This window comes from Mus pahari, chromosome 4, assembly GCF_900095145.1.
Source record: "Mus pahari chromosome 4, PAHARI_EIJ_v1.1, whole genome shotgun sequence".
In the NCBI taxonomy this organism is placed as follows: Eukaryota; Metazoa; Chordata; class Mammalia; order Rodentia; family Muridae; genus Mus; species Mus pahari.
In genome coordinates this window covers 85,872,621-85,889,398 of record NC_034593.1, presented here as the reverse complement: position 1 = coordinate 85,889,398, position 16,778 = coordinate 85,872,621, and the positions used below count along the sequence as shown (strand labels likewise).

The following is a 16,778-nucleotide window of genomic DNA, read 5'->3' as shown; positions in this document are numbered from 1 at the left end:
TTTAAAAAAAAAAAAAAAGAAAAAAGAAAAGAAAAAAAAAAAAAAAAAAGAAAAAAGAAAAGAAAACTAGTATGCTCGGCGAGAGTTTGTTGTTGTTGTTTGTTTTGCTTTATTTTGTTTTGTTTTGTTTTTTTGTTTTTATTTGACAAAGGGTTTCACTGTTTGGTTGGCTGTCCTGGAACTCACTTTGTAGACCAGGCTGGCCTCAAACTTAGAGATCTACCTGCCTCTGCCTCCTGAGTGCTGGGATTAAAGTTGTGTGCCACTGCTGAATGACCTTGGGTGTTTTGTTTGTTTGTTTGTTTGTGTATTTTCTTTTTAATTATGAGTATATGTGTGGGTCTGTGTGTGAATGTTTGTTCACATGTGAGTACAGGTCCTCATAGAATCCAGAAGAGGATGTTGGATTTCTTAGAGTTAAAGTTGTACATGGGATTGTAAGGTGCCTACTGTGGGTGCTAGCCGTTGAACATCAGTCCTCTGGAAGAGCAGTCAGTGCTCTTAACCACTGAACCATCTCTCCAGCCCAGCTTGCTCGCTCTCGCTCTCTCTCTCGCTCTCTCTCTCTCTCTTTCTAATTTTTCTTCAATACAGGGTTTCTTTGTGTAGCCCTGGCTGTCTTGGAACTCCATCTGTAGATCAGGCTGGCCTTTAACTCAGAGATCTTTCTGCTTCTGCCTCCAGGGTTCTGGAATTAAATGTCACACACACACACACACACACACACACACACACACACACACACACCCCATCTATAGCAGAGTTCTGGATGGCTTGATCTTGTATATGTAGCCATGCTGAGAACTCACAAGGTTCCCACTCCTGGTACCAACTTCTTTCTTAGTTAGGGTATCCACTGCTGTGAAGAGACACCATGACCAAGGCATCTCTTATAAAGGAGAATATTTAACTGGGGCTGGCTTACAAGTTCAGAGGTTCAGTCCATTATCATCAAGGCAGGAAGTGTGGCAATGCCCAGCCTACAATGCACCTTCTGAAAACTAGCTAGCAAAGAGGGACATCAGTATGGTTTTTTTTTGTCTGTTTGGGCCTTATGGAATAAAATAGCCTTGGCTGGCTGGCTATATTATATAGACTGATCTCCCTGCCTCCAATTTCCATGTGCTGGGATTACAGGCATGCAGTGCCACACCCAGGTCGGTCAGCGGTCAGCATCCTTTGTCTTCAGTTTGTTCCTTCCCCACAGACGCTTTTGAGTGGACATCTACTTCTTGAATAATCTTCATGAAGCTACTTCTTAGCTTGTTCTTTAAAGACAAGGTCTCACTCTAACCCAGGTTGGTCTGGAACTCACTCTGTAGCCTAGGCCGGCCTTGGAGCAATCCTCTTGCCTCAGGCTTCCAAATACTGGGATAGCAAGTATAAACCACTAGGCCCAGGTTTTATATAATCTTTCTATAAAAAAGCAAAACAAAACAAAAAAAAGCCTTTTTATGTACGAGACAGGATCCACAAATTTAAACTTACTCTTCCCAAGTTGCTGAATCACCATGAAGGTCCCTGGACCACCAAGTCCAGGGGGTTGACAGCTGCGTAGTTCTTTGGTACACAGCCATTTTTTAATGGAGAGGAGTATTCAGCTCTCAGCAGTCACAAACGTCAAAGGCAGTCCTTCCCTCCTCCCGCCCTCCCCTCCCCCACCTTCCCTCCCAGAGGAGGTAGAGCCCGCCTGTCCTGCAGCCGGTGTCTTTATAGGCAAGGGGCTGCCGATAACTGGGCCAGCGTGATAGCTGGGGTCAGCACTGAAAGCTGCCTGGCTTAAAAACCTCTTCCCTCCCCCACGAAGCAGGTGGATGCCTTTGATCATTCGCCCTTGTGCCCGGCCTGAGCGAAGGGGCTTTCCCTGAGAAAACAGCTCTATCTATAAATACACCACTAGGTTGGGACTGTGTGTCCACAGCGATCCTTAGGGACACCACACCTCCAGAGAGGGGCATTGACCCACTGCTTTCCCGGGCTCTTCAGGAACACAGACACAGGAACTGAGGAGGGTTAAGGAGAGACCCCTTGTGGAGGTGTTTGTCCTAAGAGAGTGGGAGGATTTGCTGAGAACCCCCTCTCCCCCCCCCAAAAAAAAAAGCATGTTAAATTTCAAATAAAGTTAAAATCTGGATCATCCCAATGCTGTATCCCAGACTCAGGCTGAAGTAAGAGAAGTTCAAATTTGGGGTCAGCTTGGCTACATAGCAAGTTTCCTGTCAACCTGCCCTACCGTGGCAGGACCTTGTCTAAATAACAAACAATATCTGCCTTGATCAGTGCTGGGAACTTCTGGGAACAGAACCCAGAGCATCCTGCATGCAAGGCATATTATCACCCCCCCTGACATAGGGCTGTTCAGCAAATTATCACACCCCCTGACATAGGGCGATTTTATGTACACTCCCACTGCCTTTGAGATAGACCCTGCTTCCACAGTTAACACATCACCTCCAAAGTGGTCATTTCTCACTGGCAAGATCTGTTCAAACTAGACTTGGAGCCTTAAGGACTTAAACTAGCTTCTGTGCCCTCAGCACAAAGTGTAAGATATGGCCAAGAAACAAAGAAACATTAGCTGGGGGCACCAGGGCCTCTGTTGTCTTACGGGTTGCAAGACAATGTTGCTACAACTTCTGTATTTGAGTGTCTTGACATTGGTGGTGAGCCTGCCCTGCAATGGATGAGTATTTCATTGTTGTTGAAACTGAGGTGGTCTCACTTTGTAGCCCAGCTTGCCCTAGAACTTGCTGGGTTTCCGAGGCTGGTCTTGAACCTGCAGTGGTTCTCCTCTCCTACCTCAGCCTCCCAAGTGCTAAGATTATAAACATGCACTACCATGCCCTATATGTCCCCCCCCCCACGCCCAACCTCAGCTGGAATTCACCCTGTAGACCAGTCTAGCATCGAACAACCTATATGTTTTTGTTTTGCAAAGAAGTTACAAGGTTGGACAGGCACGGCACAGGCAGGCCTTTAATCCCAACACTGCAGTAAGCAATTGCAGGTGGATCTCCGTGAGCCGAAGGCCCAGTCTGGTCTATACAGTTCAAGCCAGACAGGGTTACAGAGACCCTGCCTCAAAGACAAACCAACAACAATCCATAAAAAGACATATAAATAGAATAAAAAGCATAAAAACCGAAAGCCGTTTTCATCTCTTCTCCACCCCCCCCCCAGTCATTCTTCCACATGGAGATGGATAAACATTTCCAAGCCTAATATACACATCAGATTCTCCCATTCTACAGACGACACTGCTGCATTGAAGTTGAAGTGCTCATGAAAGACCACAGAATTGGCAAGTGCTCAAGCTGAAATTCATATCCAAATTTTGTCTGACTCATAATTCAGCGTGCATTCCTTCCGCTAAGCTCCAGGGTGTAAAATTTTATGGATGAAGAAACCGAGGCTCACAGACGTCCCTGGTCACCAGAGCCACATGGTTCACTGCCCAGAATGGGAAAAGCGGAGCCTATGGCATTGGCTGCGTGGAGGAGAGGGCCTTGGCTTGGGCAGATCTGAGTTTGCGCAGGGCCACATGGGTCTAGTTTGCAAATCCCCTTGCTGGTCCGGGGCTAGCCCAGGTTCTTCGAGGACAGGCTCCACCCAAAGGCTGCCCTGCCAGAGTTGGTGGGGTTCCGAGCTCCGGGGCGGGCGCGGGAACCTTGTCCGCAGCGTGGCTGCAAGATCTTTAGCTGTACGGGGCACCCGGGGTGGGTGGTTGAGGCCGGCGCGTGGCGGGCGGGGCACGGGTGGCGTGGGGGCGGAGCCTGCCGCGGGCGGCGCTGTCCCGGGGCTCCGGGCCGCGGTGGCCGCCACCGGAGGCAGCTGGAGAGAGCGGGCGCAGAGAAGGTAGAGCCTCCCCGACCCCCGCCTGGGCTCTAACTGTCTCAGAACAGCGGACCCTAAGGCGAATTCCTGGGGAGGGGGTCTGGTCCCTGGGACTCCGAGTCCCATCACCCGGGCGAGGGCTTGCGCCAAGATTCCTATTAAGTCACATAGTGAAGTTGGAAAACATGCCCGGGACCTCCCTGCACGCCGGCGCAGCCTGCTCTTCCCTGAGGGGCTTCGGGAAGATGCGACCAGATGCCTGTACTCTGGGAACGCAGGGATAGGGTGTCCGGGAGGGATGCGGGTGAGTGCTCTTTGCACAACTCAGCCTGTTGTGAGAGGTTGAAGGAAAAGACACCTGTTGGGATGGTTTGGGGGGATGCCGGGAAAACCCTGGCATTCTGACAGGACAGCATCTCTCCTCCGCTAGCCCAGCCCTTACTAACTCTCCCTCCACTCATCCACTCCGCATTGGCTCATTTGCCTGAGGTGAGCCTGGGGTGAAGAGGTTAGCTCCCTGCAAGTCACTTTCCTTGGTGTCACTGGCCCACAAGGGGGTGTGACCAGGAGCAGCATAGGTTTGTGCTCAGCCAGGGTCCTCCGTGACTTCAGAAAGCCCACTTCCAACCTCATCTTCCTCAGCTTGGGCATGGAGAAAGGACAAACATACATTTGTGCGGGGGGGGGGGGGGATGTCGGCTCCTGCACCCCTATGCAGGGGAGGGTGGGGTGGACTTTTCCAGAGAGGGAGCCAGGCCTGGCCCTGGCCCTGGCCCTGGCCCCAGGAGTTCTCCTCACCGCCCCCCCCCCCTTCTCCTGAGAGCTGCCAAAACCAGCTCAGGACAGGATTATGTGTACTGGGTAGACCACGGAGAGGCATCAGGGACAGACCAGAGGAGCAGAGGTGCAGAGGGAGGTGGAGAAGGGACCAGCATCTGACAGGTTGTGTCCATCACCCTCCCCCCCCCCCCCCGTCCTTCCAGCCTCACAGGGCAGGCAGAGGGCTGATGAAGGTTGAACATGGCCACTCGTCCATCAGGGAAGTCGTGGACTCAGTGGCTGGCCCAACCAGGGGAAGAAGGGGGGGGGCTTTTACCTCCTCCCCAGCTCCAAGAACTCAGCTCGACCCACTTGGTCTCCTCCTCAAATTCCCAAGTCCTGGGGTCCCAGGGAGGAGGAGCAGGACCTAGCTTTGCCCCCTCTCTGTCCTTTGCATGCCCCGAGCTGGTCTACTTTGGCCAGCAATCCTTAGATTCTTCTCATGGTGCCATTCAAAGGCAGCAGAAACTTTGTTTTTCCTGGAAAGCAGAACTTAGATGGGATGAGGATGTGGGTAGGCGGGGCCTCAAAGAGAAGGCAGGGGCTGGAGGATGGGGGTAGGGAGAGACAAGATTTGAGGGCAGGTATGAAGACCCCGGCTACCCAGCGCTAGACTTAAGGGTGGACTTTCCAGGGATACGGGAGGGAGAGCCTGGGAAGCATGGGCTGCTATGGCTACTTCTCTCCTTTGGTGCCCCAACCGTTTTGGCTGAGCATTGTAAGAAAAAAAAAAAAAGCAGAAAACTGTTGTACATGAGCTAAGTGACCCTGAGCCAGTGCCTTGTGATGCTGGCACCCGTGGGGACTGCCTCTTCTCAGGAGATGAAGCCATTAACCCACTTAGTTTATCCCTTGGACAAAAAAATTGCCCGGGGCAGCCCGTATGAGCCTGGTCCTCCATAAGGAGCTTAGTCAAAAGGAAAAGAAACAAAGGCTCTTGGGTTCTGTGAGGGGAGGAGGCTGGCTTTCCTTTTGTTTGTTTGTTTGTTTGTTTCTGTCAGGGGAGGAGGTTGGTTTTCCCTTTGTTTGTTTGTTGTTTTGAGATAGAGGTCCCATACCACCTAGGTTGGCCTTGAACCCTATCTCAAGTGTGGGATTAAGGCTTGTGACCCCCACCTTGGTGCCTGGAGGCCTCTGACTGGCCCCTCATGGGTGCCTGGCATAGCCTGCCTCCTCTAGGCCCTGGAGCTCTAGGAGAAAGAAGCTCTGGCTCAAGCTGCCTACGCACAACCCCTCCTCAGCCTCCAGAGGAGCTAAGTCCGTCTCGGGCCATAGGGAGGAGACTGAACTGAACTGAGAGGCTGAGGTCAGACCCCCACCCTCTCGCAGATGACAAAGACAACGTCCCTTCTTGCTCCCACCCTTAGGTCCTAAAGGGGTGGACCGTTCCTCCCCCATCCCTCCAGGCTGTTGGTGTTCTGCTGAGACAGCCCTTCAGTCCCCCAGATAACTGGAGGGGTAACACCATGCTCCTCTCTCCTCAGGGCGCCCTCCGAGCCCAGATGCCAGAGTAGCTGCCCCGTCCCCTGCTCCCCAGCCCAGGGGCAGTCACGGGAAGAGCAATGGAGACTTGGCTGGGCAGGTAAGAAAGAGGGGTAACAGTGGAGAGGACCAGCTTTGTCCCTGTTAGGGCAGGGAAGGGGCTGAGGGCAGTGGCAGAGGCAGGTGGATGCCTGTGAGTTTGAGGCCAACATGGTCTACAGAGTGAGTTCCAGGACATTCAGAACTGTTACACAGAGAAACACTGTCACACACACACACACACACACACACACACACAGAGAGAGAGAGAGAGAGAGAGAGAGAGAGAGAGAGAGAGAGAGAACAAGAGAACACACACAGGAAGGGATTGTTGGAAGGGGTCTGGCAAGTGACAAGGGACTTCTGCTTCCTGAGAAGCTGGCAACCAGGATGTGGAGAGCCTGGGTGGGGGCAGGCAATGTCGTAACACCTCTGGCTCCCTCTGATGTCCCCCACCCCCTCGGTGTGCAGGCTCTGGCTGTGTGTAATGCTGCTCCTGCCTCTCCCTCAGCTCTGCCAGGATCAGGAGGTGAGCCCGGGACATGTGAGCCTCTGCTACCCTGACAGGGTCCCTCCACTGTGCCCTGGCCTCCCCTGTAGGGTGGCTTCACATTCCCATTGGGAGACTTCAGCCCCTGGTGGGTTTGGCCCACCAGACTGACACCCTCTCTTAGTCTAATAACCTAGAAAAGGCTGGAGTTTGGCCCTACCTGTAAATGTGACCTTGGACAATGAATAATCCTTGAACTTTGAGACACTAATTCTGACCTTTCCCCCTCTGTAGCTGTTTGGACCTTCTCATCAGCTGCCATCAGAGGAGGGCCAGGACCCTGAGGGCCTCTGGGGACCTTGGGGTCGCTGGGCTTCCTGCTCCCAGCCCTGTGGGGTGGGGGTGCAGCGCAGGAGCCGAACATGTGAACTGCACCCAGCCCTGTCCCTCCCTCCCCGACCCCCAAGACATCCAGAAGCCCACCGGCCGCGGGGCCAGGGCTCCAGAGGCCATACTCCACGGGATCCCCAGCCTCTGTATAGGCCACAACCTCGGGGAAGGGGTGGCCCTCTTCGAGGTCCTGCTTCTCAAGTCGGGAGAGAGGAAACCCAGGAGCCTCAAGGGGCCCAGAGGTGAGGCTCGGCGCTGCAGGCCAACCTTTCAGGAAGCAGACTGGGGAGACAGGCTAAGAGGTGACTAAATCTGCACATCCTCCCAGGTTCCGGGTTCGAGACCCCATCAAGCCAGGGATGTTCGGTTATGGGAGAGTGCCTTTTGCCTTGCCTCTGCACCGGAGCCGTAGGCATCCTCACAGACCTGGGCAACCCAAGAACTCTTCTACAGGGGAAGGGACACTTCCATCCCAGCCTCCAAGCACAGAGCTGGCCTCTGAAAAGCACAGCCCTCACATGCAGCCCCCTGAACCCCATTCTCCCTCAGCTGAAACTCCAAGGTCTGGAACTGCTCAGACAGAAGTGCTCCCCAGAACCAGTTCTGCTCCTTCTGACACGGGGATCCCTGCACCTACCTCCTCCTTTGGAGACAGTAGGTCTTTCCAGGGATCCCCTGGGCCACGAATGCCACCTTCCCTGGGAAGTCGGAGCAGTCCCCAGAGAGCAGAGCAGCACCCACCTCCCTTCTCTCCTGTCCCCCGGAGCCAGCACAGCAGGAGGCACTGGAGACCTCCAGGTCCTCACAGGTCCCCAGATGGCTGGCTGCCCCTGACTAGAGACTCCAGCCCACTCTGGAGCGTCTTTGCTCCCAGTAGTCCTGTTCCAAACTGTTCTGGGGAAAGTGAACAGATGCGAGCCTGCAGCCAGGAGGTGAGTTCTTCTCCCAGTCTTTCGGCCTAGGCTTTTGCTGTTCCCTGACCTGGGTCCTCATCTTGCCAGAGCAGGACGGGAGGATGGCGGATCTGACTTCAGGGCGGGAGCCTTGATGTTCTTCTATGGAGCTAACCAACCAGTTCCCAAACCCTAGTCTGGCTGTGGCCCACACCCGATTTCTCCTGCAGCTCTGACTCCTGTGTACCTGTCTTCTCAGCCTTGCCCCCCTGAGCAGCCAGACCCCAGGGCCCTACAGTGCGCTGCCTTTGACTCCCAGGAATTCATGGGTCAGCTGTACCAGTGGGAGCCCTTCACTGAAGGTGCGATTTCTAGTCCCCCCCCCCCCCGCAGGGCCGACTCGGGTTTGGGTGGCCCCTCTCTCCCTTCTGTTGTCTTACTTTTCAGGTCACACCAGACACTTATCCCAGATCTATGGAAGGGAGGGGTTTTGGGGAAGTGATGGGTGGATGGTCAGGACTGGAGGCAGGCTGGGAGAGGGAGCTGTCTAGAGATGCTCTTTCTGGCAGGGGGCGTGAATGTGACCTGTTCACTGGTTCCAGCAGGACACTGTTGCTCCCAAGTTACTGTCCACTGGGACTTGTGGCTATCTATGTCAACTCCACACCAAGACAAACCTTCATGAGCTATGAACTCATGATCATAGGTGTCAGAAACCCTTTTGAGGAATGGTAGGCTTGGCGCAGTGGGTAAGGAAGCCTGATGACCCGAGTTTGATCTCTAGAACCCACTGTAGAAGGAGAAAACTGGCTTCTGCAAGATGACCTCTTTCTCCCACCTGAGCACCCCAATCCTATACACAACTAAAATAAAACAACAAAAATCTCTGGTGGCGAGCCGGGCATGGTGGCGCATGCCTTTAATCCCAGCACTCGGGAGGCAGAGGCAGGCGGATTTCTGAGTTCAAGGCCAGCCTGGTCTACAAAGTGAGTTCCAGGACAGCCAGGGCTACACAGAGAAACCCTGTCTTGGAAAAAAAAAAAAAAAAAAAAAATCTTTGATGGCCAGGTGCAAAACTTTCCCTTTTTTAGGACGAAATGGGAGAATCAGTCAAATTCATGAACTCGAGACCACATAGTATAACAAAAACATAAGACATAAAATCGTGAGCATGGGAAGCTGCCCCTTCCCGCTTCCACGGCAGCTTCCCAATGCCCCACATGGAAAGGTAGAATGGCTGTCAGGGCTCTGGGGGGCTTCTTCCTCGAGGGAACCCAGCTAACTAGCCTATATCTCCTCCTTTAGTTCAAGGCTCCCAGCGCTGTGAACTGAACTGCCGCCCCCGTGGCTTCCGATTCTATGTTCGTCACACTGAAAAGGTGCAGGATGGAACCCTGTGTCAGCCTGGATCCCTAGACATCTGTGTGGCTGGACGCTGCCTGGTGAGGGAGGGCAGGGTGTTGGTTTGTACATGTACACCTACACACACACACACACACACACACACACACACACACACTCCTTTATTTGTCCACCAGACTGAGGTGGGCAAAGGGAAAGTTTCTGCTCCCCAGTAAGGGTGGGTTGTAGGCAGGATCCTACCAGACTTAGCTAAAGCTCCTCCAGATGTAGTGGGGAGGAGGGAGTTCGGAGAATACTCTGACTTGAAGCACAGAGTGTGGCCGGCAGGGGTGAGCTGAGGGCCCTGGGTGGAGCAGGGCCAGGTGTGAGGGATGCCTGGTGTCTGTGTGGCCCCTGCCTCACCTCACTCTCCCCAGAGCCCTGGCTGTGATGGGGTCCTTGGCTCTGGCAGGCGTCCGGATGGCTGCGGAATCTGCGGGGGTGACGGTTCTACCTGCCGTCTGGTTTCGGGGAATCTCACTGACCGAGGGGGCCCCTTGGGCTATCAGAAGATTCTGTGGATCCCTGCCGGGGCCTCCCACCTTCACATTTCCCAGTTCCGACCCAGTTCCAATTACCTCGGTGAGAAACAGGACCTCGGTCCTAAGCCCCAGTCTATCCTTTTTCTTTGATCTGCCTTCTACACACCCTCTTCAGCCGAGCAAAAGGCCAAACAGGTAGAGGCTGGCGGCGCCTTCTCCTAAGCCGGGTGGAGGGTGAGGAGGGTGGATGGCCGAGGTCCTGGGCACAAAGGCTTCAGAAGAGAGTACCCCTATCACTCAGCTCAGTCATCTGTCTTTCAGCACTCCGAGGGCCTGGGGGCCGCTCCATTATCAATGGGAACTGGGCTGTGGATCCTCCAGGGTCCTATACAGCCATCGGGACTGTCTTCCAGTATAACCGTCCTCCTCGGGAAGAAGGCAAGGGGGAGAGTCTGTCAGCAGAAGGCCCTACCACTCAGCCTGTGGACGTCTATGTGAGCTGGGGCAGGCGCTAGATTGTTAGGGAGGGAGGGCGGGCTCTTAGGGCAGAGCAGTGTGGACCAAACGGGAGAAGCCTAGTGTATACCCTTGTTATCCCAAACCATTGTGATCTTCCCTCCTCAGATGATCTTTCAAGAGGACAACCCAGGTGTATTTTATCAGTATGTCATCTCTTCCCCCCCTGCAGTCCTAGAGAGTCCTTCCACAAAGCCTCCGGCCCTTCAGCCTCAGCCTGGTAAAACTAGGATCCCCAGAACCAGGAGAGGAGGGTGAGGCAGGGACAGGGCTCCAGGGTAGAAGGGAGGCGTCTAATCTGGCCCCTGGACTTCCCTGCAGAGATGCTGAGGGGGGAACCCCTACTCCCCTCAGCCCCCCGCCCAGTCCGGACACCGGGTACCCTCCAGCGTCAGGTGCGGATTCCCCAAGTGCCTCCTCCTACTCGTGTCAGGACAGCTATGGGGTCTTCTGCTGGATACTGGAAGCAAGTGGGGCACTCTGAGTGTTCAGCGTCCTGTGGCAAAGGTGAGGTTCCACACCTCAGCCCAAATTCCTGTTTCTTTTTTCTTTTCTTTCTTTTTTTTGTGTAGTCCTGGCCGTCCTGGAACTCACTCTGTAGAACAGGCTGGCCTCGAACTTAGAAATCTGCCTGCCTCTGTCTCCCAAGTGCTGGGATTAAAGGCGTGCGCCACCATGCCTGGCCCAAATCCCTGTCCTCTATATTTAATCTATATAGATTTGTATCCTGGACCACGGGTCGATATTAGACCCTGTGTCTAGGACGTCATTGGAACAGGGCTCTGAGCCTTCCTGCCTCCCCTCTTATTCCCTTCAGGTGTTTGGCACCCCATTTTCCTCTGCTTTTCCCGTGAGTCAGGAGAGGAGTTGGATGAACAGAACTGTGCTGTGGGGGCCAGACCCCCAGCTTCCCCTGAACCCTGTCATGGACCCCCGTGTCCCCCATAGTGAGTACAGCCCATGGGGAGGGCTGGCCCGGCCCTTGCTCCTTGCCCCCGGGTTCTTACAGCACCTGGATGCAGGGAGATTAGATTAGAAAGGTTCACGCCCCAGTAAGGAAACCAGGCAGCCTCCTTCCCAGCTAGAAATGCAGGTGCCAAGTGTGAAATATGACTCCTCTCCTGTGCGGGTCCCAGTGTGTCACCCCCACACGTCTCCACCCATCTTTCCCTCGCCCTCACCCACAGCTGGGAGGCTGGCGAGTGGACGTCCTGCAGCCGATCCTGTGGCCCGGGCACCCAGCACCGCCAGCTGCTCTGCAGACAGGAATTCGGAGGTGGTGGCTCCTCGGTACCTCCAGAGCGTTGTGCACATCTCCCCCGGCCCAACATCACCCAGCCTTGTCAGCTGCACCTCTGTGGCCACTGGGAGATTAGCTCCCCCTGGAGCCAGGTGAGGAGGACCCTTGAGAAGTAGGCTCCAAAGAATTTCCCCCTTTTCTTCTTGTCATCAGAAACAAACAAACAAGACATCTATGGAACCTAGTATCAGACAGACAGACGCACCAGGATTGGCAGCCTGGAGCCCCTTACTCAGCTCCCTCAGTCTGTAAAATCCTGGTTCTGTAGAAGCAAGGCTGGAAGATGGCTGACGCCCAGCCTCGGGTCTCTCATCCTTCAGTGCTCTGTGCGCTGTGGTCGTGGTCAGAGGAGCCGGCAAGTTCGTTGTGTTGGCAGTAACGGTGATGAAGTGAACAAGCAGGAGTGTGCTTCGGGGCCCCCGCCACCCCCCAGCAGAGAGGCCTGTGACATGGGCCCCTGCACCACAGCCTGGTTCTACAGTGACTGGAGTTCCCAGGTGGGTCCTACACTTCTTCTGGCAAATCTGTCTTTCTTGGTGACTGTACCCAGGCCACGCTGTCACAGTCTGTCCAACACAGCCTTGATAAACTTTGTTCTTGACCTAGCCTAGCCATTCAGAGTTAAGTGGGAAAACTTACATTTCACACTCATCATTTTAGTACTTGGGAGGCTGGGCCAGCCTGGGCTACATAGTGAGTTCCAGGTCATATGAGCTGCAGTAGAACCTTTTTGTTCTGTTTTGTTTTGTTTTTCGAGACAGGATTTCTTTGTGTAACCTGGCTGTCCTAGAACTAGCTCTGTAGACCAGGCTAGCCTCAAACTCACAGAGCTATACCTCCCTCTGCCTCTAAAGGCGTGTGCCACCACCACCCTCACCCAGCAATCTGTCTTTTTTAAGAAAACAAAAATCAAATGCAGGCTGGATATAGTAGTACTTTTAATCCCAGATAAGGCAGGATTCTAGGCTAGCCAGGGCTACAAAAAGAGACCCTGCCTCGAAAAAACACAACCAATAAAAATCCAACCAACCAGACAGAAAAGAATAAAGAAAAAATGTGCTGGAGAGATAGCTCAGTGGTGGTGGGCGTTTTCTGCTTCCCCAGAGGACACAGTTCTTAGTACTGACATCAAGTGGCTTACAATCACTGCCAACTCCAGTTCCAGGAGATCTGGCATCCTCTTCTGGCCTCTGTGGGCAGACACAGACACACAAAACTGCAAAGTAAAACGCAGCAGGGGACTGGCCAGATGGCTCAGTAGGTGAAACTCCTTGTGTGGTAGGCCTGACAATCTGAGTAGGGCCCTGGATCCCATGGTGAAAGGAGGGAACCAGCCCTTGGACCCCTGCACTCGCACACAGGCTGGACTCGCACACAGGCTGGACTCACAGGCACACACCTTTAATTTCACTACTACGGAGTCAGAAACAGGAGGATCTCTCTGAGTCTGAGGCCAGCCTGGTCCACACAGCCAGCTCCAGGATGACTAGAGCTACATAGAGAGACCCTGCCTTAAAAAGAATTGTACAAGCCGGGTGTGGTGGCACACGCCTTTAATCCCAGCACTCGGGAGGCAGAGGCAGGTGGATTTCTGAGTTCGAGGCCAGCCTGGTCTACAAAGTGAGTTCCAGGACAGCCAGGGCTATACAGAGAAACCCTGTCTCGAAAAAACCAAAAAAAAAAAAAAAAAAAAAAGAATTGTACATACAGAAACAACAGGCTTCACATAAATAAATAAATAAATAAATAAATAAATAAATAAATAAGAAAGAAAGAAAGAAAGAAAGATATGGTGTAGCTCAGTTGATGGTGTTTGTCCAGCATGCATGAAGCCCGACTTTTGCTCCCCAGTACCACATAAACCAGGTGTAAGGCACACACTTGTAACCCCAGCACCCAAGAGTTTGTAGAAGCAAGAGGATCAGAAATGTAAGTATCTCAACTTTACACCAAGTTCAAGAACAGACTAGAACCCAGCTGTCTGTCTCCTCTCCCAGGCTGGTACCCCCCCCCCCAGGGGGCTTCTTCACCTCCCAACACACAGGCCCCTCTCCCTCCCACAGTGCTCAGCCGAGTGCGGGACAGGAATCCAGAGACGCGCTGTGGTCTGCCTTAGGAGTGGGGAGACCCTTCAGGGGAACCCGGAAGCAGGAAGCGCTGAGCAGGGCTGCCCTCTCAGAAGCCGCCCTCCTGATATGCGTGCCTGCAGTTTGGGGCCCTGTGAGAGGACATGGCGCTGGTTCACGGGGCCCTGGAGTGAGGTCAGCTGGGGGCCCTGAGATGCGGGACTGGAGGGAAACCAGTCCTGGCGAGCCCCCCCACATTTTTAACTAAAGAGTGATTTCTCTTCCCCTCCCTTACACAGTGTTCCTCGGAGTGTGGGTCTGGCACACAGCACAGAGACATTATCTGTGTGTCCAAACTGGGGGCCGAGTTCAATGTGACTTCTCCCAGCAACTGTTCCCACCTACCCAGGCCACCTGCCCTGCAGCCCTGTCAGGGGCAGACCTGTGAGGACAAATGGTTCTCCACTCTTTGGAGTCCGGTGAGTGCCTGGCTCCGTGCCTGGCTCTCCTTGGGCCTCTAGCAAAGCGGCCTGCATTCAGCCACACCCTCTCAGCCCCGGACAGCCCAGTTGACCTTTTGTGTTGTCCCACTTCCCAAAGACTTGCAGGACTGAGGGACCCTCTCTATTTGGGATCTTATAATGTCCCTGGAGAATGTTCTACCACAGTCCCTCAGCGAGGAAGGGGGTGGCCCGGGAAGCAGTCCTGAGAACTTTTAGACATCTGATCAGATGGCTGTGGTCTCCCCAGTGTTCCCGATCCTGCCAGGGAGGCGTGCAGACGAGGGAAGTCCAGTGCCTCAGTGGCAACCAGACTCTCCTCTCCCGATGCCCTACTCACCTGAGACCTTCCAGGAAGCGGCCCTGTAACAGCCAACCCTGCAACCAGCGACCAGGTAAAGAGCTTCCCACCCACCCCAGGTGAGGGGATGTAGCTGGACTATGGGCAGACATGAGAAGGGCTGGTGGGAACCGGTACCACGCTCCCAGAGGGAATGATGTCAGTCCCGTCTTGTGCCATTGACCTCTGTCCTCAGATGACCAATGCAAGGACAGCTCTGCACACTGCCCCCTGGTGGTACAGGCCCGGCTCTGCGTCTATCCCTACTACACAGCTACCTGCTGCCGCTCTTGCGCCCACGTCCTGGAGCAGTCCCAGCTGGAGCCGGCTTGAAGCGGGTCCCAAAGACTCTTCGTGGTTTTCTTGTGACACCCACTGACTAGCCCGCTCTGTATCCTCTGGCTTTTCACCCAGTCTCAGCCTTGCCACAGGGATCCTCCAGGTTGAGAGACCTACAGTGTGATAGCCCAAGAAGTGTACCTGACCTACCTGGGGGTCTGTCCCGTGTATGTTTATCACTTCCTCAAAAGCAGCCTGAGAAAGAATAGGAAGCGGGTGGTGCCTGTATCCCTCATGCTTTTCTGGGCTGGGGAGAAAGGGGGGAGAAAGCAAGGTTACATTTGCACACTAATCTGAGCTACATAGACTGTGTCCCTGAGAAGTTCCAGGTCTGTGCCCCAATCCTCATCTCCACATCTTCTACGTTACCCTGTTGTTCCCATCCCTGCCTTATCTAGTCTCTGTATTCCTACCTCCCTCATTAGCAGGAGCAGGGATCAGCCACTGCTACCCTGCCTTACTGGGGAAGGACCACACCTCTCCAGGGCAGGGACCACTTGTGCCGAGGGTGAAAAGGAAAAACATCAGCATAAGACATCCTAGCCCCAGCCCCCACTTCACACTGAAAAATGATGCCCACCCCAGAAGTAATTTATTTTTTATTAAAGTTGGTTGTGACATAAGAAACATGCTCTTCGTTATGTTCACGGGGACCCCACCATCGGAGCAGTGTGAGGTCAGGTGTGGTGTGGGAAGAGGAGCGGCATTTAGGGATGGGAGGAAGATGTGGTCCTCACGGGTTGTGGAGTGAGCTTCAGACCTGGGGCAGTCTGGCTCAAGGACCTAAGATCCGGTCCCACTGCAGATCTGCAGATGGCTCACTGGCCACTAGAGGCCGCTACGTTTCCCAGTTTAGGAGCAGGAATGGGTGCTTGGATCCCAGCAGAAAGCCTGTGGTGGGCTTCGGGGTGGGCTCTAGGACTCCAGCAGGATTTTTCAAGCAGGGCTAAGCTGGCTTGTGTGCGCGCGCCCGTGGGGCATGCGTGCTGCTTTTCAGGTTCTCTCGCTCTAGCCCTGTCTCCTCTTTTACCCACTTCCCTGTTAGATGCCTGTTTACTGCTTTCCACGCGTGCATGCCATGGTGACTTTGCCCCCTCTCCTTGGTCAGCAAAATCATAGGAGCTTGGCCCGCCTAGACTCTGTGACTGCAGGATGACGGGGGAGGGGCCAAGGCAGGACCTGATGTCCTGCCAGAGACATTCCACAGAGATGCCTCACCAGGCCTCCTCCCTCCCCCGCCACTTCCCTCTCCCCCAGTTTCTTTCAAAGTAAATAACTTGCTAAAGGTGAAGTGAAGTGGAGTGGACAGCCTTCCCCAGGTTCTCTTCCCTGACTCCTACAGCTCTGAGGCCTGAGTTTCTTGCTTCCGATGCCCCACTGGAGGCAGCAACCCCGTCCCGTCCTTGCCTCTTCAAACAGGCTGAGTTTGGCCATTAGTAAAAGCCTGCAGACAGTTTTACTACTATTTTCTGAACATAGCTAGACTCCTTGGATACCAAGTTCCCCTAAAAATAAAGTTGTTCTACTGTAGCAAACCCTTTGCTACATTAGAAGGGTCCAAAGCTCCCTGCCTTGGGACTTAGGCTGTCCTCCAGCTGGATGTGGCTGAGCAGGAAAATGACAGCAAGCACAGTGAGAGGGGACTGAGTGGGTGATGAAGGAGGGGAAGGAAAATTATTACGTTTCAATCCTGGGACAAACGGCTGAGGCGCCTGCTCAATATATCAAAGGGGACCTGACAGTCAACAGGTTCTCCCAGCATCCCTCAGTCGCTGTTACACGGGTATGGCTGGCACACCGTCTCCCAGCCCAGCGGACTGGCATGCCCCTCCCTGCATAAGCAACCGTCCAGTCCTGGCTACCTGCCCCTTTTGTACCTTTGGCCTC

At 54.0% G+C, this 16,778-nt stretch overlaps 1 protein-coding gene across 3 annotated transcripts; it reads left to right on the top strand.

Moving 5' to 3' along the window:
• Positions 1 to 3,757: 3,757 nt before the first annotated feature.
• On the top strand, positions 3,758 to 15,514 carry Adamtsl4 (ADAMTS like 4). Of its 3 annotated transcripts, none has more exons than XM_021196523.1 (18): positions 3,758 to 3,855; positions 6,138 to 6,235; positions 6,646 to 6,703; positions 6,959 to 7,296; positions 7,383 to 7,986; positions 8,207 to 8,309; positions 9,253 to 9,389; positions 9,726 to 9,930; positions 10,152 to 10,324; positions 10,455 to 10,566; positions 10,668 to 10,853; positions 11,164 to 11,293; positions 11,534 to 11,738; positions 11,967 to 12,143; positions 13,710 to 13,907; positions 14,012 to 14,191; positions 14,463 to 14,607; positions 14,749 to 15,514. In XM_021196523.1, the coding sequence occupies exons 2-18, from the start codon at positions 6,216 to 6,218 to the stop codon at positions 14,883 to 14,885; spliced, it is 3,108 nt and encodes a 1,035-aa protein (XP_021052182.1). In that variant the 5' UTR covers positions 3,758 to 3,855; positions 6,138 to 6,215; the 3' UTR covers positions 14,886 to 15,514. The 3 variants fall into 3 exon arrangements, with proteins under 3 accessions (XP_021052182.1, XP_029393933.1, XP_029393934.1); XM_029538073.1 differs by lacking the exon at positions 3,758 to 3,855 and adding an exon at positions 3,913 to 4,138; XM_029538074.1 differs by lacking the exon at positions 3,758 to 3,855 and adding an exon at positions 4,723 to 4,776.
• Positions 15,515 to 16,778: the final 1,264 nt, after the last annotated feature.

Coding starts and splice junctions, on each gene's coding strand:
- Adamtsl4 (XM_021196523.1), top strand. CDS start 6,216: ATGGAGACTTGGCTGGGCAG. Junction 6,704..6,958: donor AGCTCTGCCAGGATCAGGAG/GTGAGCCCGGGA, acceptor CCCCCTCTGTAG/CTGTTTGGACCTTCTCATCA. Junction 10,325..10,454: donor CTCAGCCTGTGGACGTCTAT/GTGAGCTGGGGC, acceptor TTCCCTCCTCAG/ATGATCTTTCAAGAGGACAA.